At 43.1% G+C, this 24158-nt stretch overlaps 2 protein-coding genes across 2 annotated transcripts; one reads left to right on the forward strand and one right to left on the reverse strand.

Moving 5' to 3' along the window:
• Positions 1 to 175: 175 nt before the first annotated feature.
• Positions 176 to 20695, forward strand: LOC308294697 (succinate dehydrogenase [ubiquinone] flavoprotein subunit, mitochondrial). The gene is made up of 15 exons (XM_080737489.1): positions 176 to 256; positions 1193 to 1273; positions 2105 to 2266; positions 7540 to 7683; positions 7865 to 8029; positions 8602 to 8750; positions 9604 to 9728; positions 11027 to 11195; positions 12065 to 12260; positions 13170 to 13341; positions 14777 to 14895; positions 17137 to 17248; positions 17434 to 17564; positions 18107 to 18220; positions 19681 to 20695. Exons 1-15 carry the CDS (start codon positions 191 to 193, stop codon positions 19765 to 19767), a joined length of 1992 nt encoding a protein of 663 aa, XP_080593615.1. The 5' UTR covers positions 176 to 190; the 3' UTR covers positions 19768 to 20695.
• Positions 5000 to 5866, reverse strand: LOC308307961 (CMP-N-acetylneuraminate-beta-1,4-galactoside alpha-2,3-sialyltransferase-like; the record flags this gene model as incomplete). Its single annotated transcript, XM_080753304.1, has 1 exon — positions 5000 to 5866. The coding sequence occupies one exon, from the start codon at positions 5864 to 5866 to the stop codon at positions 5000 to 5002; it is 867 nt and encodes a 288-aa protein (XP_080609430.1).
• Positions 20696 to 24158: the final 3463 nt, after the last annotated feature.

Below are 24158 nucleotides of genomic sequence, written 5' to 3' on the forward strand. Positions count from 1 at the left end.
TTATAATAACTATTTTATTCATGTTTTATCATATAAAAATGTGTCGTGTGTTATAAACAACTAGCAGGGTTATGGTTATATTTCGATCACCCCCCGGATCTCCAACATGGTAGTGTCCAGGCTGTGCCACAGTGAAGCGTGTCCCCTGTTTGTTTCAGTTCAGGGTCATCCCTCGTCTCAACCAGACGCCATGGCTAACGTCCGTCTAGCATCCAGGCTCCTCTCCAAGAGGACACTGCTCTCAAAAACCCAATCTGTGAGTTTCACTTGCGTTGTTTATGCGTTATCTACGACTACGTGTATGTTTGTCCTCGCTGCTTCGGCTGATGTCTTGTGTTTTGTAGAACATGATGTGTGAATTGTCTAGTCTGTCTGTCTGTCTGGGGTTTCGTAAGCCCCACACATTCACATGAGCAACGTCACACACTGTACTGTTTGATGTGTGTGGCTGTGACATAATGGAAACGTGACTGGCTGGTTATTGCTGTGACATAATAATAATCATTATGTTTATAGACAATACACTCATTTGAATGTAACATTGCATGTCATAAATCACATTAAATTGACGATTGGTCATAAAGTGGTCGTAAACAATGTGTACAGTCAGTTTTCTTCAGCACAACAAAACCCAATGGTACATTAGGCTAGAAGAACTGCAACTGCGAGAACCACTGCTTAAATTGTTCCATGATACTTAGTTATTCAATAAGATACATATAAGTTATAGACAGTCTATAACCATGGTCTGGTTTTATGTCTCACTCAATGCCACTCCCTAATACTCAGTTGTGAATTATATAAATAAATAAGTTGAGTGAAGGAGTGGTACTGCCAAGATGAGCCATGCACTGCAATATTAGACGACATGAGTGAATTACCTAGAATCCTTGTAGTCTCAACAGTTTTAAATACATGTATGTTGCGATGAATTGAGTACAAACTGGGCTGCAATGGAAACACGCCACAGGCTTTCTTGGGTTTAAAATCCTATTAGGAGAATGTGTATTGTACTGTACATAAGTGTGCTTGTCTTTGCAAGCTGTAAAAGAAATCAATCAATCAAAGATGTCTGTCACAGACTGTTATGTGTACAATGAAGCTGCATGAAAATGCAATATTCATTATGTCAATAAGTTAAATACATCTCAAATCACCTATTTAGTGAGTAATATTGTCTCTTTTCTCACAGGCCCCTGTTGCTGCTACCCAGGGTTCCAAGAACTTTCATTTTTCCATCTATGGCAAGAAGAACGCCAAAGTGTCAAATGAGGTGAGCCGCAACAATGGCTTTCATTGAATATATTTATAAATGGTAAATAGTGCATAGTGCACATTGTAAAGCACCTTTTATCTAAGGTGCTTTACAATGTGCATTACATTCACCCATTCACACACCAGTGGCGGAGGAAACCATGCAAGGCACCAACCTGCTCACCGGGAGCAAATAGGTGTTCAGTGTCTTGCTCAAGGACACTTTGACTGTAACTCTGGGAGAGCATCATCATTTTTGTGTACAATCTGTGTTTTTAGATATTTTAGTATTTCAGCATGCAACAACTGGTCATATGATGCATTTTGCATCATATGACAGATTGAACACAAAAAATAACTCAGGATTGTGTTGATCTGTCCCAAACAACAATAAAATAAGATCTGGTTGTCCCAGAGGTGAACTGGTCCTTTAAGATCGGTTCACTGTACAAACAGTTTCATGGTCCTGTCACCTATCCTCGTGTTTTTAGACCATACAGACTACAGAGTAGACCATGATGAATCTGTCTAGCTGCATGGATTAATAGTAAAATAGCTACAAATTATGATAACTTAATCGACTTTTAAGACTTAGCATCATGGTGGCATAAGCCTGCATAAGTTGTGTCTGACTGTCATCACCTTCTGTCTAATTTGGTGTCAAACACAATCTCAGCCATAACCAGTAGTGGACTTGAACTCTAACCACCAATTTATAGCCTTGTAATAATTAATAATTTAAGTTTTCCTTTATCTTGTCGTCTTTCTCTCATGGCTTTTTATTCCTTCTGATCAATTTCTATTGAACTTCTCTCAATCTCTCTCGCTCTTGGTGCAAATCCATCTTTAGATCTCTACCCAGTACCCAGTGGTGGACCATGAGTTTGATGCCGTTGTGGTGGGGGCTGGAGGTGCAGGACTCAGGGCTGCCTTTGGCCTGTCAGAGGCCGGGTTCAACACAGCCTGCATCACCAAGCTGTTCCCCACCAGATCTCATACGGTTGCCGCACAGGTACAGTGACAATTTAGACTATTTTATCCACTGCTCTATTGCTGTGGTTCTCAACCTTTTCAGGCCGCAACCCCCAAAACATCATATTTTAACTGGGGACCACCCCACTTAACGAGCACGAAGAGTTGAGTTATTACATTTTGTATAAGGCCTAACAAAATAATATGTTGGTTTCCGGTTGGCGACCGACCCTTGATGATTTTATTGGCATTTGGAGTGAAAATAAAAAAATAAATAAAATTAAGTCAAAATCCGACAGAGTCGATCAAAAACGTCTTACAAAAAATATATTTGGTGCGACCACATTCGCGAAGTTTAATCAAAGTTTTCTTTCGTCTAAAATATCATGTGCGCAAATGTTTTGTTTTACTATTCATGCGTCATTGCCTTCATCGCGAGGAGACGGCGGCGCACAACATAAACAGCAGCACATGCATGTCCTCCTCCAGCCATCGTCTGCCCGTGCAAACCACCTCCTAGAATAATTCGATTGACTACTAAAACGTTTGCAGACATAATTAAGGAGGTGAAACAGTGCCGATGTCAGTTTTCATCTGCAGCCCAACGTAACGATTGGAAGTTATTCCTCTACTTAGCTTGGGTATCCGCTAGAGATGCGGTGGACGGGCCGCTTTTGGGCGTTTCGGCCGAGATTTTTCGGGCACGGAGGGGGTCCACGGGGGTCCCCGAGCGTGGGGGACCCTCCGGGGACCCCCTGGGAGCCGGCCCCGTCCCTCGCGGACCCCCTGGGGCCGAGCTGTGGCCTTTTACTAACATGCGGCTACATGCGAGCATCTCCGCCGTCTGCTGCTGCGAGACGGCACTCTCGCCTATCCAGGGAGTGCACAGAATTTTGGAGAGGCATGGGCTGACATTTCTAAAAGGGCCTTTTCAGACTGATAAAAATTAAGGGCTCAAGCCCCTTTTGCTGTATGTGCGCACGTGCCTGGCGACTGCGCATCTCATTACAGACTGATCATTTCAATCCCACCGTTTCTTTGCAAAAACACATTTCTTTTAGAAAACATTTGTATTCTTGTTTCTCCCAGTTTTATTGTTTTTAATGTGTAAATATGAACCATTTAATGATTTAGAAATTGGTAACTCAGGAAAACATAATATATTAAAAAGAAGCATAATCGATCATTGCCATAGGAAAAAAAAAAAAAAAAAAAAAAACTACCTACCCATCCTTCCCATGAGGAAATAAAATAAAATTCCTTGCTACCCATCATGCCCACAAAAAAATAAAAATAAAAAATAAAATAAAATAAATTCCCTACCTACTCAGCCCTAAAATTACAGCCAACCGGAAACCAATGTTTTATTTTGTTAAGCCTAACACGGTTCTATTGTGAAAATAGCAGATCTACAAGCTCACAATGCCTCGCGTTGCGAGGCGTTGTGAGCTTGTAGATCTGCTATATTCACAATTTCTGCCTCTAATATTTGACAATTTGGCCAATGTTTAATCTGTCATTTCAGAGGTCTTAAAACGTGCTTAAATTGTCACTTTAGAAATGTGCTATACACTTAAACGTTACTGGTCTGTTTACTGTTGAGAGAGAAAGTGTTGCACATTAAGTTAATCATCTGGGGACACCCCAAAATACGTGGGGACCCCTCTGGGGGTCCCGACCCACAGGTTGAGAACCACTAGAGTACCATGCTAGACATTGTTAGGTTGAGGATCTGCGAGAAAATGTTAGCTTGAAAATCTGCTCTTGTCTCTATATTCCACAGACCAATCAAAAGCTGTTCTGTCCATGATGTCTATGACGTCACATGTTAGCCAAAACACCGCTCAATTCGCACTGGTGCGATTTTTGAATTTAACGCACAAAGATTTCACACTTTCTGCTGGAAGTGAACTTTTTCAAATTGGCCTGTCCTGCTTGGTCCAGAGGAAAAAAAATACTTGTGTAAATGGTTGATGCATTCAAATATGTCGGTAGGCTATCAAACAAAAATGTTGTGCTTCTTGCACTGTACTGGTAATAAAATGCTTTGAAAACTGACACTATTGTGCAGCAAGGGCGAACTCCCAGAGCGTCCACAACCGCAGACGCGTCCTCCCCCCACACCCCCGCGCCCCCACCGTTGTGCTCAAACTCGCATCATCTCACCAGCGTCGCACCATCTTCCCGTGAGGACGCCAGGACCGGTGGACGGTGCGGTTAGCATCACCAGCGTCGCTCCGTCTTCCCGTGAGGACGCCAGGACAGGAGGACGGAGCGGTTAGCATCAGCAGCGTCGCTCCGTATTCCCGGGAGGACGCCAGGACGGGAGGACGGAGCGGTTAGCATCGCGAGCGTCGCTTCGTCCTCCCGTGAGGACGACGGGCGTCCTCAGGGGAAGTTTTACTGAGGTTAGGGTTAAGGTTAGGTTTAGGCATAGTTTTACTGAGGTTAGGGTTAGGTTTAGGTGGTAGGTCCTTCCGTACGGGATGCTAAACTGGGAGTTGGGGATTTAGCCAGTACGCCACTGTGTACAAATCCGCGGAGTGTAGTGTCTCGTCCACGGAGAGGCCGCGTCTAATCCGCGTTCCGTCCGCGGAGCAGACGCGTCTAATCCGTGTTCTGTCCGCGGAGAGGACGCGTCTAATCCGCGGGTGGATGCGTCTGCGGTCGAGGACACTCTGGGAGCTCGCCCTTCCTCCCCACCCGAATAGGTGATACACTGGTTGCTCTTAATCAGGATGGTGGTCCCTGGGTCAAAATCTGTTGAAAACCCCTAGTCGATGATGCCCATGGTCAGGTCCTGGATGGCTCCAGCATTCAAAACTTTTGCCAGAAACTGCTTTTCTTTCACTATGTTATGACTATTGCCCTTTACTGTCATTTCTGACATTTTCAGGTCGCTGTAGTAATACAAGCGAGCGTCGGGGTCGCTCATGTTGTAGCCAAAACCAGCCACAGACACTTGGTCACAGTTGTGGAGGGCCATCGTTATGGCAACTGCCCCCGTGGTGGGAATATTTCCCTTCTCCTTATCCCAAACTGGCCCACCATAATAGCGGTATGGCAATCCGATGAGCTTGAAAGCAGCCTCTCTGATGAAGTAGGGGTTGAGGATTCGCATGTCTGCCGGTTCTCTAGGTACATGCTGTGCCACTGACTTCCAGTGCTCCGTATCAGGTAGCTTTTCGTTGAAGACCATGTGTCGGAACCACTCAAGGTCCGTAGCTTTAAAGGCCAAGAGGACAAACAGCGACTGGCTCTCTATCTCCTCCATCTTCTTGGGACAGCTTTCGGGGTACAAGATGCGGATGGTGGTCTTGGACCCCACGTCTGTCTCGTAGCCTTTCACCGGAGCTGCGTTCAACCGCACAACGACATCAAACGTATCGATCGTCTGGCCCAAGGACTTATTGGTCAGGATTCCTCCAGCCCCCACGACAATGCATCGTTTTTTTAAACCGTCCAACTCCTCCCCTAAGCTGTAGTTGTTTGTAGCTGACAGAATATCCTCTACGATCTTCTCATGTGATTTGATTCCAAACGGAAGGACATAATCACTGATGCAGCGGAATTGTTTAAAGGATCCATCGAGGAACATGGGAGATGGTGCAGCACCAAATCCTGGGAACAGGGTGGCCATCCTGCAAACTGCAAATCCAGGTGTGCAGTTACCTGTAGGCCTACTCACCTCATCACAATCATACGTACCGGTAAACCAGAAGTATGCCAAGACACCGAGGGAGAGTATTAAACAAATCCCCAGCGCCAGGAGAATGGTCAGCAAGTCCCTCCTATTCATGGTGCCTTGAAGCACTGGAGCCGTTACAGAGAGCGCCCCCTCTGGTGATGTAGGTCTAGGTGTTATGCCAGATGTCATTATGGCAGGTCACAACAAATGTTATCTTTGGAGAAAATGAATTCCTCTCAAACCTCAGCAATTCAGAATACAATAGTAGCACCGTAAACCAGTTCGATCCTATGCATGTCTCTGTCCTCTCTGTGAGTGCAACCACTCACTCAGTTGTTTGAATATAAAGCTGTCCAATTATGACATCACTGCGCTGCTGGCGTCACGGCACCTGGCCCAAATATGGAATTCCATACAGCTCCAGGGTCCAGACCATAGTTTTATATGGGTCGTGGGAGATTTAAAATGGGTCGCCAAAACATATTTTTTAAACAGTTTCCTCAGTTCCTTCCCAATTGTTTTTGCGAAATCACGGTGAAAACAACTATGGTGCGGTGTATAAATTAGGCTTTAATCCCATAACATAATGTTGTCAATGAGATTGCGAGAACAGTTGACGATATGGAACAATAAATGCCAGTAGCCAACATTCCTAGCATGTAAACATGAAAGCAAGTACAAGTGCACAGAAAGTGTGCGCCAGCCAGGATTGGTAGGGGTAGGAATAGGATTGAGTTAAATTGAAGTGCTGGCTAGGGTTTAGGCAGGGCATAAGAAAGCAGTTGGTAGAGTGTCCTCATGGTCAATATTATTATTTAAATATTCATAACAGGTCTGTGTTGAATTGTGAAATTATGTATGAATGAGGTTTATATGAATTAACGACGTGCCCACTGCCCAGCCAGAAGAAGCTATTCTATGCTTTACATTTTTTATACAATCCTTCTAAAGTATCAAATTATATTATATTATTATAATAACGTAATTGATTGGGATTCCAGGCTAATTGGAATCTACAGCCTTTCTCTTCCTGGAAAGTTGGCACACTGAAATAGAAACAATATATATTTTTCAGAGTGTGAAATCTTGTTTGAAATGACCACTGATGATCATGAGGAGTGCCCACCGCGCCTCTAGCCTAGTTCAGGCCGGTCCGGTGCATCTCAGGAACGGGACTTGAATATGTGGAAAGGAGTGTACTGGAGCAAACACGGACTGTTAAAGCCACCTTTATTGGTTACAGGGTGCAGGCAAGAGTGACAACGTTTCGATGTCAATACATCTTCGTCAGGTCATGTCACCCCAGGTCACAACTGATGATCATTGCAAGAAACCAATAATGTCATTAGAGTAAGGTTTATGAACTGTCCAAAGCCCAACTCTGAGATGTAGAGCAAACAGACAGAAATAGTACCATAGTACCACTACCAGAATTAGTGTGCTCTAATAGAAGTCTGGGGTGCTTGCAGAAAATGCGTGATATTAAGATTCATCCCACGTATACCCAATGAGTTGTGCACTTTCTCTGGTCAAGACCTCTTTTGAGGTTTAATGTTTGCTGGGTGTCTATAGGGTGGGATCAACGCAGCTTTATGAAGGGCTTAATGTCTGCTGGGTGTCTGTAGGGTGGGATCAACGCAGCGCTGGGGAACATGGAGGGAGATGACTGGAGGTGGCACTTCTACGACACAGTGAAGGGATCCGATTGGTTGGGAGACCAGGATGCCATCCACTACATGACTGAGCAGGCCCCAGCAGCCGTGGTGGAGGTGAGAACATTCAAAGAAAAAATAACGCACGTCCTCCATTCTTCCTCCACGCACGCACGCACGCACGCACACACACACACACACACTACACATTTGAATCTTCTCTTTCTCTACTCTCTTTCTTCTTATTTCTGAACACGTCGAATTATTGAATCGTCTGAATTCCTCCTTCAATTCCCAGCTGGAGAACTTTGGAATGCCTTTCAGCCGTACTGAAGACGGGAAGATCTACCAGAGGGCGTTTGGAGGTCAGAGTTTGAAGTTTGGAAAGGGAGGCCAGGCTCATCGCTGCTGCTGTGTGGCAGACAGGACAGGACACTCCCTGCTGCACACACTGTATGGACGGGTAGGGACACACACACACACACACACACACACACACACACACACACACACACACATATACACACACACACACACACACACACACACACACACACACACACACACACACACACAAAGCCAACAGTATATAGGTTTCAAGTGCTCATGCGGCCCAGACGCTTCTTTTGGTCTTGTTTTCATAGACCCAGCTGCTTATTTCTATCACAAACTCTGGCAGCACTAAAATGTAGTCTACACCAGTGGTTCGCAACCTTTTCAGGCCGCGGCCCCCAAAATAATCATACTTTAACTGGGGACCCCCCACCCTATGAGCACTAAGAGTTGAGGCATTACATTTTGTATAACACGGTTCTATTGTAAAAATAGAACCGATCTACATGCTCACAACGCCTCGCGTAATTTGTCATTTTAGAGGTATTAAAAAGTCCTTAAATTGTCACAAAAACATTGCAGATATCCTCTATACACTTATACTGTATGTATGCTGCTTTGTTTACTGTTGAGTGAGAAAACAATGTTGGTAATACAGCACACACAAAAATCACACATTCATCATTCATGTCTCTTCTCCAGTCACTTCGTTATGACACCAGCTACTTCGTTGAGTATTTTGCTCTTGATCTGCTGATGGAAGATGGCGAGTGTAAAGGAGTGATCGCCCTCTGCATGGAGGACGGTTCTATCCACCGCTTCAGATCCAAGAACACGGTTATTGCTACTGGGTAGGACACACACACACGCACGCACGCACGCACACTCACACGCACACACACCCCGTTTGAATAAACAGGAGTTGATCTTACTTAGGTTCTCATTGACTTTACCTTACAGCAGGGTTCCCAAATTAGTTTCCCCCAAGGGCCGAATTATGTCTAGGGTACCAAGCCGAGGGCCACAACATTGAATTATGTCTAGGGTACCAAGCCGAGGGCCACAACATTGAATTATGTCTAGGGTACCAAGCCGAGGGCCACAACATTGAATTATGTCTAGGGTACCAAGCCGAGGGCCACAACATTGAATTATGTCTAGGGTACCAAGCCGAGGGCCACAACATTGAATTATGTCTAGGGTACCAAGCCAAGGGCCACAACATTGCAGGGGGCGACGGTGGCGTTCCCACTACTCCAGTGACAGTTCAGATATCGTTGTTGTCGGGTGAAAATCTTGTATGTCCAAAACCGTTTATCATTTTAAAAATGATTTAAACTTGTGAAAACAGCCGATCTACAAGCACACAACGCTGTTGTGTGCTTGTAGTGTTTGTAGTGTTTGTAGTGCTTGTAGTGTTTGTTGTGTGCTTGTAGATCTGCTGTTTGCGACAGTCTTGTATGATGAAGCAGGGCTTTACTTTGCGAAAGAACGTACAAATTTGGAGATAATGAGGTTTCCACCCGACAACGACGATATACTAGTGTTGTTGCTGCTCTTATACCACCATTATTCCTGGGGTTGGTGGGGGCCAGACAGTAGCCCCCCGCAGGCCGCAAATGGCCCGCGGGCCGCCTATTGGGGAACCCTGCCTTACAGTGTACAATAAAAGTGAGTTAACCTTGTATTTCACTCTGTCTCCAGGGGTTATGGACGTGCCTTCTTCAGCTGTACGTCTGCCCATACCAGTACAGGAGATGGTAATGCCATGGTGACCAGAGCTGGTCTGCCCTGCCAGGATCTGGAGTTTGTACAGTTCCACCCCACTGGTGAGGAGAAAAGTTGCTTTTAAATGTATAAGAGCACATAGGCAGCTTGAGTCTAGGAGTCATAATAGGTTGTGGGTTATTACTGTTCTTTGACACTGTTTGACATCTGACACTGTAGCTCCTTAGTTATGTATGGACTGCTCTTGATGTAATTCTGGCCGAGAGGTCAAATAAGGTCTATCACGGTTCAGTGTAAGGCTAAAACACAGAGCACTTCTTGGTGTGTCATGTTGTGTCTGCCTTTGGTGCTTTAACCTCTATGTACAGTACATTCCTGAGTGATGATTTAAGGCTGACAGTGTGACAGTCTGGCATTGTAAATATGAACCCGTAAAGATCTCACTCTGAAAAACGTTTAAAAAAGCTCAATGCCTCAATAGTGCGGCAGGACTATTTTTATGTATTTAAAAGGATTCTTGATTCTGAGAGACTAGCTAACAGCTACTGTAGGGCTAGGGATGAGCTATGTGACATTTATATAATAAACTAGTCCATACCGGTCCCGGGATATGGGCGCCCAAAGTATGTGCAGAGTTTGGGTTATGCACTGTGCATCAGGGATGGAAAGAAAATTTGTACTTGTTACCTGCAACAGTTCCAACACACACGCGTCCCATCGTGAACACACACACGCACCTGTCCCATCGCAAACACACCGATGTTTAAACTGTTTGAGCGAAGATATGTGTGCTAATAACACAACCTGGATTAGACACACGCACACGTGACCCCTCGCTGTGTGTGCCTAGTGGCGGGCCTGTCTCTGTGCCTTCAAAATACCATCTTGCAGTCAACCTGTCAGACCAGATACCACAGCTAGTCCCTCAGATAGAGCTTTTTTATTATAACCTGCAAAACGAGTTGTGTTGTTCACAAATGCCAAATTGTGCCTTTACAATCTTAGCAATGATATGCAAGTGTAATAATAATCATTTGTATTGTTCCTTTAACCCATTAAGACCTGTGGCCAATTCTAAAAATGTCTTCTAAATGAAAAACGCATGTTTCTGTATCAGTGGTGCTCAAACTTTTTAATTTCAAGGACCCCTAGAATTATATGTATTTGACTGCGGACCCCCATCTCAAAATATTTTGTTCCAGGGACCCAGAGAAAGAAAGATTTGAGTGTTCGCTTTAAAAAAGATGAAAGATTTGCACACATTTTCATGATTAAAAAGAAATAGCAGATCTACAAGCTCATGAGCTTGTAGATCTGCTATTTTTGAATAGCTAAAGTATCAAATAACTGACACACGTGCTGTCCAGTTCTAAATGGGTTCACATGTCAATGGGTGCAGGTATCTACGGTGCTGGCTGCCTGATCACAGAGGGGTGTCGTGGTGAGGGTGGCATCCTGATCAACAGTGAGGGAGAGCGCTTCATGGAGCGCTACGCGCCCAACGCTAAGGACCTGGCCTCCAGAGACGTGGTGTCCCGCTCCATGACCATCGAGATCAGAGAGGGAAGGTAGGCTGTGTGTGCATATCTGCATGTCTGTGGAGATACTTGCATGAATAATGCAGTAGTCATTCATAATTGTTTTATGTTAGGATTTTCTTTTACAATAATGTTCATCATGATTGTTGACATGAAGATTGAGTACTTTGATCGCTACCAGCTATCTTGGGTATTGCCCAATGACACTTCTTGTCTCCCCAGCAAGCTAGAGTCAAACAATTGATCAGAAGTATTTGTATTTTTCCATAAATTCATTTGATTTGTAACACACTTCATTTGAAGCAAATCCCAAAGTGCTACATTAAAAGGGAAAACAAAGATTTAAAAGGGACTATGATTAAAAGAAAATAACAATGAAATGAATGAATTCAGATCAGTGGTCACCTACAGTATACAGAGCTAAGAAAGCACACAAGACATCCATAAGTCCATCTATTGATTGAAGACTTAGAAGTTTGCATAGGGAAAGGTACAGTTTCATGACAGTACAAATGCTTTGTTAAAAACAAAGGTCTTTAGTCCCCAGTTAAAAGTGTCAACGGCATGTGGTGCTCTCAGGTGGTCTGGGAAGGCATTCCTTCTATCCTGAAGGTAATCTTTCAAGAACAGATGTAGCCTAGTTCCAGACCCTGAATCGCTAGCCACACCCCTTTAAATTTTTGTTAATGTCAATTCAGGCTGAGTGTCAGGCTAGAACAGATGTAGTGCTACGTTGGTACAAAACAGAGAGGGCGGTGTCTTTCCCTTTTCCTTGACGATGGCTAGCCAGATTGTCCTGGAGGAGACGGGAAGCCAGTGTAGAGAATGGAGTATGGGTGTGATATGTTCATATTTCCTCTTTTCTCTCTCTCTCTCCACTTCTTGTTCCTGTCTCTCAGGGGTGTCGGTCCAGAGAAGGACCACGTGTACCTCCAGCTGCACCACCTGCCTCCTCAGCAGCTGGCCACCAGACTGCCTGGCATCTCAGAGACCGCCATGATCTTCGCTGGGGTGGACGTTACGAAGGAGCCCATCCCTGTGCTGCCTACTGTGCATTACAACATGGGAGGGATCCCTACCAACTATAAGGGACAGGTGTGTACAATACATGACGAAAATACACACAAACCCCCATACAATTTGTAAAAATGGAAAAGGGTCAATCTTTTGCAATTTCAGAGTTAAATTAATCCTCCAGGTTTTTACTGTCTATAATGCATTTGCTCCCCTCTATCACTACACTGTTAACTCAAATGCATGCAGTGAATCACCATGTATGCAGTCTGTAAATTGTAATCATCTGCTAATACACTCATTGTATCCTTTCACTACCAACCAGCCTACATCACACTAAGGCCACATATAAGCACTTATATACCTTACATACATCATACAACAAACAGCAAAATTAGCCGATCTACAAGCTTCCGACACTTCACAACGCCACTCACGCTACTTTTTACCCCTTGAATTTCTTTTGAAATGTTTTGCCTATTAATGACACGCCCCCAAAAATACTCCAGGTTGAAAGTGAGTAATTTAATTCAATTCAAATAAAGCTTTATTGGCATGAAAACACAAACGTTTACATTGCCAAAGCAATAACAGTTGAAAATTGGAAACATACGTATATACAGCTGGAGGGTGTAAACAGAGCTATGTCACATTGCGTTGTTAAATACATGTTCTATATCTCTGCTGTCTGGCCAAACCCAGGTAGCTCCAAAATGTTCATTTTTCAGGAAATGAAAAAACATCCAGCTTAAGTGGAGTTTGGAGGTTTTGGCCACAGCGATTTTTACTACTTTTCATTGGTTCAATATACTTTTAACCAACACACCGACATAAAGGATGTTCAATAGAACTGACTTGTGAAGAAGACAAATCTAAAACCTGAAAAAGTTTAGTTTAGGTTTCTGCTGGACAGTGACGATGTACAGGATATAAAGCTTTTTGAGACGAATAGCAGCAATCACAGTGTACCCCCTGTCACTTCTTGCCCAGGTGATCACCCATACCGACGGAGAAGACAAGCTGGTGCCAGGCCTGTATGCCTGTGGCGAGGCAGCGTCTGCCAGTGTCCACGGTGCCAACCGGCTGGGTGCCAACTCCTTGCTGGACCTGGTGGTGTTCGGCAGAGCCTGCGCCCTCACCATCGCAGAGCAGGACAAACCAGGTGAGGAACTAAAGGAACCAGTCTGTCAGCATGGATATTAGAGTTCTCAACAGGAGTGTTATTGGAAAGGAGAATTTTGAACTAGCCTTTAACTCATTTACTGCCAGAATGTATTTATTTATTAATCATTTTCTTCCAGCATCTGGTTTTCACGAACCCTAGAAGAAATGTATAGAATAATATGCGTAGATCCAATCCACCCATCTATGTAGGGCTGTCACAATTATTACATTATCGTCTAATCGTGATTATTTGACATTATCGCAATTATTTTGTCATAATCGTCATAATCGTGAATGTTGAAAAATGTCCAAAATAGTGGAAATAGCAGATCTACAAGCTCACAACGCGTCGCATCGCGACACGTTGTGAGCTTGTAGATCGGCTATTTCCACTATCAAAGTTATTTTTTAAGTTGTAAGTTGTCAAATATGTCAGTAATTTCTTTGTATATTTAGGTTATGTGTCATATCTACCATGTACAACTTTAAAGCCTAAAAGCCAAACAGAAATGTAATTATCAACGACAAAAACACAATTAAATCGTTAATCGCCAATTATTTGAGTGACAATTAATCGTCATGTAAAATGTCATATCGTGACAGCCCTACATCTATGCTCTCAAAAGATGCACGTGGATGTCATGGAATCAGGAAAAGATATTGTTCAGTTTCGATAATCCCATGTAAAGTTAGATTGTGTTGAATGCAGGCTGCCCCAGAGCTGTTTTTACAAACAGGCAATGAGATCCAGGAAATACTCTAAGTGTTGACTCCATAGCTTAGCCAGGAAATACTCTAAGTGTTGACTCCATAGCTTAGCCAGGAAATACTCTTAAGTGTTGACTCCATAGCTTAGCCAGGAAATACTCTAAGTGTTGACTCCATAGCTTATGGAGTCAACTCCCTCTAGTGGTCAAAATGGGAGTGTCATATCTCCTCTGGTGGTCTGTCCAAAGTACTGACTATCCTAATATCTCATCTGGGGAAGTAAATGAGTTAATTACCTTAATCTGATGTTATCATACTGTACATATATATATATTTTTTTTTAAATGTTGGAGCAATACAAATAAGCGATGTAGCACCTGAACCGGACCAGACCAATTACCAGAACTTTGGGTAATATCCCTGAAAAAACAAAGGCATGTGAAAGAGCGAAAGAAAGTTATTTATGGTGCTATTTATGGAGGCATATTCAATATGCAAAGATGATGTTAGCTCTGTTACCAGAGATAACATCATATTTGCATTGCACATGGAACTGTAACATTTTAAGAAAACAGTGATTCAAAGTTTGTTACTGTTATCGGTCAACATCACCGCAAAACCCTTTTCTTCTTTAAATGTTTATTTATCAAAACCTACACTATAGCATGTATACAAACCATATCACTGCTAACTATTATCCCTTTATGTTCTGTTATTCCTTCCAGGAGAGGCGCTGTCCCCGCTGAAGTCCAGTGCAGGAGAGGAGTCTGTGGCCAACCTGGACAAGCTGAGGTTCGCCAACGGAAGCATGAGAACCTCCGAGATTAGACTCAACATGCAGAAGGTATGGACACACCAACAGCATGTACACCAACAAACACTCTCATTATCTCCAGCATAGTCTGTCAACAATCCACCGTTGGCCTTTGGTTAGGGTTAGGGTCAAGGTGGTCCCCAGCTAAATGATGGAGAGTTGGTAACCAAATAGACCTGTGTAGATCTTTAACTCTTAACAGTTTTACTGCCAGATGTTGTTATTTATTTATTGGGTTTTGTGCCAGCAAAAGCACCTTACCTTTGCGATGTTATAGACAAAGATGTATTCATTTTTTTTTCATCATTATTATTTTCTTTTCTCCTTAAATAGGTGTACTTTTCTATACTAGCAGTAGAGGGCAGCCTCATGCAAGAATTAATGTGAAATGGCCGCGGTAGGCTAGCTCAATCGCTACAGAGCAATAGACCCAGAGAAAATAACAAGGAAGAGTGTTGTTACTCCATTGATGCTAACGTCCAGTGGGTTTTTGAGAGCACTTTTACGGGAGCTGTCTCTACGGTACACACCCGCGCGACCCCTCATCAGTTTACAGACATCAAAACAAGGTACAAAAGAACGAGCCAAAGAACGTACAATTGGCATCGCGCCGCCGGGAAAAATGGGGCGAACGGGAACGTCCAAAGCGGTAAAAGAGTTAAGAGTGTAAAATGAAACCAAAAGGATTTGGTTTAATGTAAAATGAAACCAAAAGGATTTGGTTTAATTTTACACTCAAAAGTGAAATGATTGTTAAACATCTGCATTACTTAACTCATTGAGTGCCAGCGCCCTCTAGGGGCCAAAGAATGCCAGCGCATCTCTCATAGGCGAGCGCTTTAGCTTCCAGGACTTCACCTTCCAGGACCTGACGTGCTCACGTTCATGCACGGCATGGAAATGTCCCGGATGAAGATGCTAACAGAATGGCTACTCCCATTTTGTCATCTAAAAGATCATTTTTGGGCGATTTCGCCGTAAATAAACCTCGCGCCGCTTCCCTATGACACAATCCAGAGATATAAGCCTTTAAAGATGTGGTCTTTCATTGGATTAGGCGGAGATTGGCGATTGCGTTCGCAAATAACGTCCGGCCGGGACGTTGCTAGCTTTCGGCTAGTAGCTACAAAAATCAGGCCAGGCTTCAGAAGGCCTCTTATCATTTTTATTCATTTCATTAAATATCCCGGACTAGTTCGGGATAGGCACCCTGGAATACGTCGCGCCGCCTACAATGAACATTGGGTGAACATTGGGGGGGGTCTAAACTTTATTTTAAACCATTTTCAATGGAATATATCGTCGGACAGAGTAGAATGGCTTGCTGGCTAGCGGCTAGCGAGCCGGGACCACCCACGTTGCTCCAAGCAGCTCGGGGTAAGTAAAATAGCAAATAAAAAATTGTTTTTGATCCCGAATATCCCGAACTAGTTCGGGATAGGCACTGTATGAGTTAATTTACAAGAAGTCTACACAATTAGAGATGTAGAAGAATTGTTTTGATCAACGTTTTGCTTGTTATTCCCCTATAGTACCACGTCAATACAGCATGAAATTGTCAAAAAAATCTTTATCCAACGATAACAAAATATTCGACGTTTCATGATGCTAAATCTCATGAAAATGTGGTCCGTGGCTCAAATGCAGAGTAAATAATGGACCTTAATATGAAAAGGGTTAAAAACCACCGTTGTAGGCACTAGTAACACTAGCCTGATCTCAGACTCAGCTCACGCAGTAGTCTGAAACTGTGCCCTATTCTGAGCGATTTACGGGGGAGGGACTTTTTTGCGAGAGGACGCGCGCGAGTGATCGCGACGCACGGTGATCGAGACGCACGGTGGACGCGATGCACGGTCGCGGAGTGTGTGTGTGTGTGTGTGTGTGTGTGTGTGTGATTGTGTGTGTGTCTCTGTCTGTGCCAGTGACTGCTTCCACACAGAACTGCGACCAGAAACATGTAATCAACATTAACAGCTTGGTGAAATCAGCACGTGTGTGTGTGTGTGTGTGTGTGTGTGTGCGCGCCTTCCTCAGCCTGCCTGTGTGTGTGAACTTCGTTTGAAGCGTTTCAACTGCTGCGCGCATTGGATATTCGTTAGACCCACCCCCACCCCCCGCGCTCATTGGATCAGCCGCAGTTTTTGGTTACTCAATGTCGATTCATGTACTCAGCTCCAGACCAGAGAAAGGGTCCACTCTGAGAGTGTGCGGTCTGGAAGCAGGCTAGGCTAACACAACATCGTATCGTCTCTCTGTCCCGTTGTGCAGACTATGCAAAACCATGCTGCAGTGTTCCGTACCGGCGACGTTCTGAAGGAGGGATGTGACAAGATGGACGCCATCTACCAGACCTTGGATGACATCAAGACCTTTGACAGAGGTATGGTACAGTTCCACCCTCCCTCGTCCCTGCGACTGTCACCATGTAGACTCACATTCACTCTCTCTCATTCACACTTTGCTCACTTTGTGCAGTCACTCTCAGAGAGGTGACATTATTCCCTAGGAAGCAGTAACGTTGTTGCTGTGTCACAACATATTGAAAGCTCCTCTCTTCCTCTCCAGGCATTGTGTGGAACACAGATCTGGCGGAAACGCTGGAACTTCAGAACCTGATGCTGAATGCCGTTCAGACCATCCACGGAGCAGAGCAGCGAAAGGAGAGTAGAGGAGCCCACGCCAGAGAGGACTATAAGGTCTGGTTCAATGTGCTGTTCTCTCTCTGTTTGACAGTGCTCCCCATTCCATCTGTGTCAAGGTCTACTGTATGTCTTTAGATCCCTCTTTTTACATTTCTTTAAAGGAGTAGTTCACCCCCAAATTGACTTTTTTTCTATTGATTACTCACACCAAGCATTTGGGTCCCCATCCTTAATCAATGGGGGTAAATTTACCATAATCACATTTTTGTGTTAGGAATGTGACAAAAAACTAAAATGATTATTGAACTCAAGTCACCATGGTTTGTGTAATCAATAGAAAAACGGTCATTTTAGGCGTGAACTACTACTTTAAGTGTGTCTCTGTTTCTCTTTATCAATGATTATGGCTTCTGTTGGAAACCAATGTTGAGCATCATTACTTACGTGTTATTCATTATTATTTGATCTATTACCATTTTCTTGTCACTCAGCATAGTGACAGCATAGCTGTCCCCTTTATTGGTTTTTAGGCATTTCACCAGCCTGCTACCTATCTTTATCTGCCACTCACTCCCAACTGTCTCTCTGTCTCCCAGGACCGCATCGATGAGTATGATTACTCTAGACCTCTGCAAGGTCAGGAGAGGGTTCCCTATGAGAAGCACTGGAGGAAGCACACGTTGTCCTCTGTTGACCCCAAGACTGGCAAGGTATGCTATAGCTGTGTGTTTGTGTGTCCCCTCATTCACACTACAAATAGTCAAGCTGTGCACAGTACATAATCTTAAATCTGGTCAATTTCTTAAGCGATTGTTCTGTTTTCTTATTAATATTACTTGAGCATATTCGTACTGCTTACTTTTTACTGTCTCTAGCCTATGTGCAGTTTGAAGGTATGTTGAGTTTAGCTCAATTCCTTTATGTCTGTGGGATCAAGTAGTAGGTCCTTTCAAAAGAAGGGAAACACCTTTATTGCTGGTCAAACAAAACTTACTGTTTGTAAATGTATTTATAAAGTCACTTATTTCCCTATTGGTAAAGTAAGTAATTAAGTTCCAAACTACATGGTAATTGTCAGTGTTTTGCATGTACTTTGTATGTAAGAAGAACATTGTTAACTCTCCTGATTTTGGAGCGGAGCGGCTAATTTCAGATCATGATCTGAAATAAGCTTGTTAAAGTGTTAGTTCAGCTATTTTTGGCATAAAGCTGTGTGAAATACTTGCCATTAAAATAGTGGTTACAAATTATGTATTAATTGATTACCAGAGTCCCGTGGTCAGAGTTCTGGTCAGTTTTAGATGAATATTAAGTAGTTCCAATGGGGTGGGGGCCATTTGGCGTGGCCCAATCATTGAAAATAGATTAATCCACAAAACTAGTGTCATTTGTATTGTTGGCCTATTTCTACCATATAGAGTGACGTTTTGTTCTGATCAGCTGACTGCAAAGCACCTTGTTTTGGGGAAATATGTTGCAGCGGCGTAGTGATACTGGACACAAAAAATAGTACCATGTGACAGAGGGGTCAAAGTTGAACGAAAGTTGGTCTATTTGGTAGAAATAGGTCAACAATACAAATGACGCTAGTTTTGTGGATTCATCTATTTTTAATGATTGGGCCATGAGCCCCTGCCAAATTACCGGAACTACTTTATATTCATCTAAAACTGACCAGAACTCTGACCACGGGACTCTGGTAATCAATTAATACATTTGTAACCACTATTTTAATGGCAAGTATTTCACACAGCTTCATGTCAAAAATAGCTGAACTAACACTTTAAGCACACTCTTGGACATACCTTCAAACTGCATGCAAAGACATAATAAAGGCAGCCATGAGTTTGTCTATGGGTAAGGAGGAAAATGTGTAAATGCCTCAAACCACACTATCCCTTTGAATACACTCCCCTCCCCATGTTGTTGAAATGGTGTTATAGAGTTAGGAATGCTGATTATCACACCCGATTTATCCTTGATTACGCACCGATTGTCTTGCACCAAAAAATAGATGTACAAGCTCACAACTTTGTCATGCTGCGACATGTGAGCTTGTAGATCGCCTATTTTTGGTGCGAGAGACAATACGTAACCAACTATACAGGAACTCTGGATGTAAGGCAGCGCAGCAGGGCTCTGATGTCTCCATGCTCTCGTCCAATTACAGGTGACCTTGGAGTACCGCCCTGTGATTGACGGCTCTCTCGACGAACAGGATTGTGCCCACATCCCTCCTGCCATCCGCTCTTACTAATGAGACCACCTCTCATCCCCTCCCCTCACGTCGACCATGCTCAGCCAACGAACGCCCTTTATTCACGGATAGGTCTGTGTTTTTCTTCCAAGACGAACACAACGTGATCTCTGAATACTGCTTTCTTTTTGGACTTGCTCTTTCTGCTCCTCTCCGTCATATATTTATTGGCTTGATTATGTCTTCGGCTAAAATGCCAGCACAACTGATGTAACACCTCACTCTGTACTGAGTTCATTATGTACATACTGTAGTGCCGTGGTTCTCAAAGTGGCTCCAGGGGTTCCAAATGGACCCTTACAGGTCTGTAACTCTGAGAGTGTACAATTTGGAACCATTGGAATCCATAAGGATCATGGGAGTTATGGCGGACCTTGAAATTAAAAAAAGTTTGAGAACTACTGCTGTAGTGCATTAAAAACATTTCAGTTAAAGGGACTTTTTTTTTCTACTTAACTAAGCTGAAAATAAAGATGGCATGTTGTCACTTGATCTTCACTCCATGGCGTTAAACTTTATATAACCAATTATCTGTGATAACACGTACATCTTGAACACGATGAATTGCCACCTACGGTCCTAGCTTTGGATGTCTGGTGTGTAAAAATACAATGGGTGATAGGAACAGCAGTATGTGTGCTCTGTAATTTGTACCCACAACCGTCGAGCTTTGCCTTAGGGGGAGGAATTATTTAATAATTCTGTAAATATTGGATTAATGTACAATAAACATGTCTGATTGTCAATGTATGAGGCTCAATCATTTCACCATGGCCTTCCATTTTATTGTTAGATGCTGTCGTGGTTCGTCACTAGAAAAAGAATAAGCTATCGTTTAGCCATAAAGCACTCTATAGTATATCATACAGCTTGTGTTCAATAGATATTCAGTGACACAATAGATGTATTGGTGTGCTTGTTATTAATGACAGCGTAAGTTCCAATCAGACAGCTAGAACCCGGTTCAGTGTCTAATGTATTCACTTGTAAAATGATTTTGCACATGTATAAACATGTTTCTTCATATTTTGTCGGTTGTATGTATTTTAGTGTTGAATAAAGTATAAACTATACATTGAAACCAAGACTCATCTTACTTGAACTACAGTGATTGAATTGGGGGGATTTTACTTCTCCGCTGTGGTAGACTTTCACTGTGCTCAGTCCTGCAGGAACGAATGCAGTCCACTAGAGGGCACACTCGCACAGGACAGGACACAGTTGAACCTAGTATTACCTCTGAGTTGAACACAGTTCTTGCCAGCTCTGGCATACAAACGGGAGGCAGTTTAACTAATAGATTTGTGGAGACAGTCATATTGATATTGGTCATGTTTGTATTTGTATTTATTTAATTTAGCCTATACACAGCTTAACAATAGTAAAAATACACTGACACTGGTGTACTGTAGATAATATCCATACAAACATAGCTTCTAAATCGTATAGCCTATACTGGAAGATGCCATTCTAAATTTAGAATGGCATCTTCCCTGGGGTGCTTGGGTAAGATAGCCAACTGCATGTGCTGCAGCCAATGGAAAAAGTATACATAATAAAGAATAGGCCTACGCAATTATATATAATAATGAATTGCATTTTTAATGAATTGCATTTTTATAGCGCTTTTCCAAGTGCTCAAAGCGCTTTACAATGGTTCATTCATTCATACATTGGGAAGTGAAGCGGCGAACATTCGACGCCAGTGTCCTCACTCCCCACATTCACACACCAATGGTGGCAAGCTTGCACCAACTAACTCATTGGAGGCAACGTGGGGTTCAGTGTCTTGCCCAAGGACACTTCGACATGTTGACAGGAGGAGCTGGGATTTGAACCTCCGACCCACGGATCATTGGCCAACCCACTCTACCTCCTGAGCTACAGCCGCCATATAAGCTATGTGAATACATTAACAACCAGGTTATGGCCTTCAAATGAACAAAATATTCCCCCAAAACAACACTAGTGAACATGAAGTGAGATGGCAACACAAATAGTGATTGTTTCTATGTATTACTCATGTGCTGGTCTCTGGACCAGAGCTATTCCTAGTGTAGACACTGCATGCCACTCACTCACATATCTCTTTCACACAGGTCATACACTGGTCATTCTTCCTTTTTAGAACACTAACCCCCCACTTTGCCTCACATGATGACTCCCATAGGGATGTAAAATGTTAGCCTAGCACAGCTAAACAATCCACCCATGTTAACACACGGTGGGAATATAAACTGCAGTTAATAGTTGCATTAGTATATAGTCTGGCTATGCCAGGCTAGTAAAATGTAAACTAGTCTGAGTTTTTACTTTGTACTGTAGGTCTATGGACGTATTCCTCCTGGTTTCTCTATAATTTAATTGTATTGCAAAGCCCTATCCGGGCGTGATTATTATTACTGGGGGATGTCTGGTAATAGAACAATAATCACTGGTGGAATTGAGTTATTTTTCTAATGTGCAGGTCAATGTAATTTGTGGTTATTGGTTAGAAACATAAACATTTGGATGGTCTAATCTTCAAATCAACTCTCACATCTTGTGGTTGTGTTATTAAATATTGCTAGGACCACTATACAGAAAAGTGCAGATGAATATTCCATATACTGTACAGGAATTCACCTTGTCACTACCACTACCACCACTACTAAATGATTCATTATCTCTTAACTGTCTGCAATCTATAAAGTTCAATGTCTGTATTCATCCGTGGTGTAAAGTAACTAAGTACATGTACTCATTTAAAGTAGGCCTACTGTACTTAAGTACAATTTTGAGGTAGTTTTTACTTGACTGGACTATTTCCAATTGTCAGTATGACAATTTTGTCAAATGACAAAATATTGTACTTTTACTCCACTACAATTATTTGAAAACTTTAGTTACTAGTGATGAGAAAAAGCAAATTTGTTAACACTCTATTGTACCCCTGTGCGTGGTGTGCAAATGGCTCATGTCATGTGTAGGTAGAAAGGTTCAAGTTAACAGAACAAAAGGTCACAAAGATACTGATGAAATGTTATTGTCTCAGTACCATGTTGATGGTGAAGTATATTGAAGACTATCCTAAGTCTAAAATAGTACCGGAATCTATTAGTTCATCATTCTTAACCTTTGTTGCTGGAGGAGAAGTAGGAGAGATGGTTCAGATCAGAGGTTCCAGCCAGGTTTATTGCAGAGAGTACAAGCCGGATGCATGGACCAGCCCCAGTGGAGCAGACCTCCAGCTTGGTGAAGGGACACACAATACACACAATTACATTTTGGTCACAATTTATAGTCACAAAGTGGAAGGAGCAGATTGGACCCTGCGTCACTCAAACCCTTGAGAAGCTGTCTTTCTATTGGATCAGTGAGCCCTGACTTCTCGTCTGCCTTGAGGTAAGCTGAGGCCTACAAGAAGATGCCAATCTGTTGACAGTATATGTGGGCTCGAGATTGTGGCCCCTAGGAACCTTTAGGCAATTAATGACACTAGCCCTTACCCGTTCAAAGATATGAGCTCCGAAATGATGTGCAGTGTGTGGGTTATGGGATGAGGGATGGAAAGTAACTTGCTCCAAAATTATGTGCAGTGTGTGGGTTATGGGATGTGCACTGTGCATACAGTATATGAGGGATGGAAAGTAACTTTAACTGGTGCTTGCATGATAATATGTTAGAGCATCAATGTAAGAAATACCCGTTTCGTTTAATGGCTACCCCCCCATCCCCCCCCCCCCCCCAGCCCACCCACCCACCCGCCTGCGCACACACCCGCCTGCCTGCGCACACACACACACACACACACACACACACACACACACACACACACACACACACACACACACACACACACACACACACACACACACACACACACACACACAGAGAGAGCTGGTTAAACATGTTGCCTCATGCTAGATGCAGAATAGATGTGCCTCATGCTAGATGCAGAATAGATAGTAGATACACCATAAAAATGCTAATATACAGTATATGATTTGTGAAAGTGACAAACGGGCTTCACAGTTATGTTAGGTGTGTTCATATGCTAATGGTGATGCGATTTCAGATCAATTGCTCCAGCCACTGAGGAGAAACGCTGTTTCAGACAGACAGACAGACAGACAGACAGACAGACAGACAGACAGACAGACAGACACTCACTCACTCACTCACTCAGACATTCGCAAAATTATAGTATAGATTTGCCCTGGGAGCAGAGGTCAACACACTGGCCGTCTCTGTTTTAAGATTTAGCTGACAAATGTACAGGTACAGACCATAACCTAAACCTACTGAATATATGGGAATATCTGGTGAATATGGTTTCCAGAATAATACAACAATGGAAAAGTAGTAATCTGCTCTTAGTGTGACATGAACAGGAAACTGCTGTTATGCTT

The sequence above is a fragment of the Nannobrachium achirus genome, assembly GCF_963921795.1.
Source record: "Nannobrachium achirus genome assembly, chromosome: 2".
Classification (NCBI taxonomy): Eukaryota; Metazoa; Chordata; class Actinopteri; order Myctophiformes; family Myctophidae; genus Nannobrachium; species Nannobrachium achirus.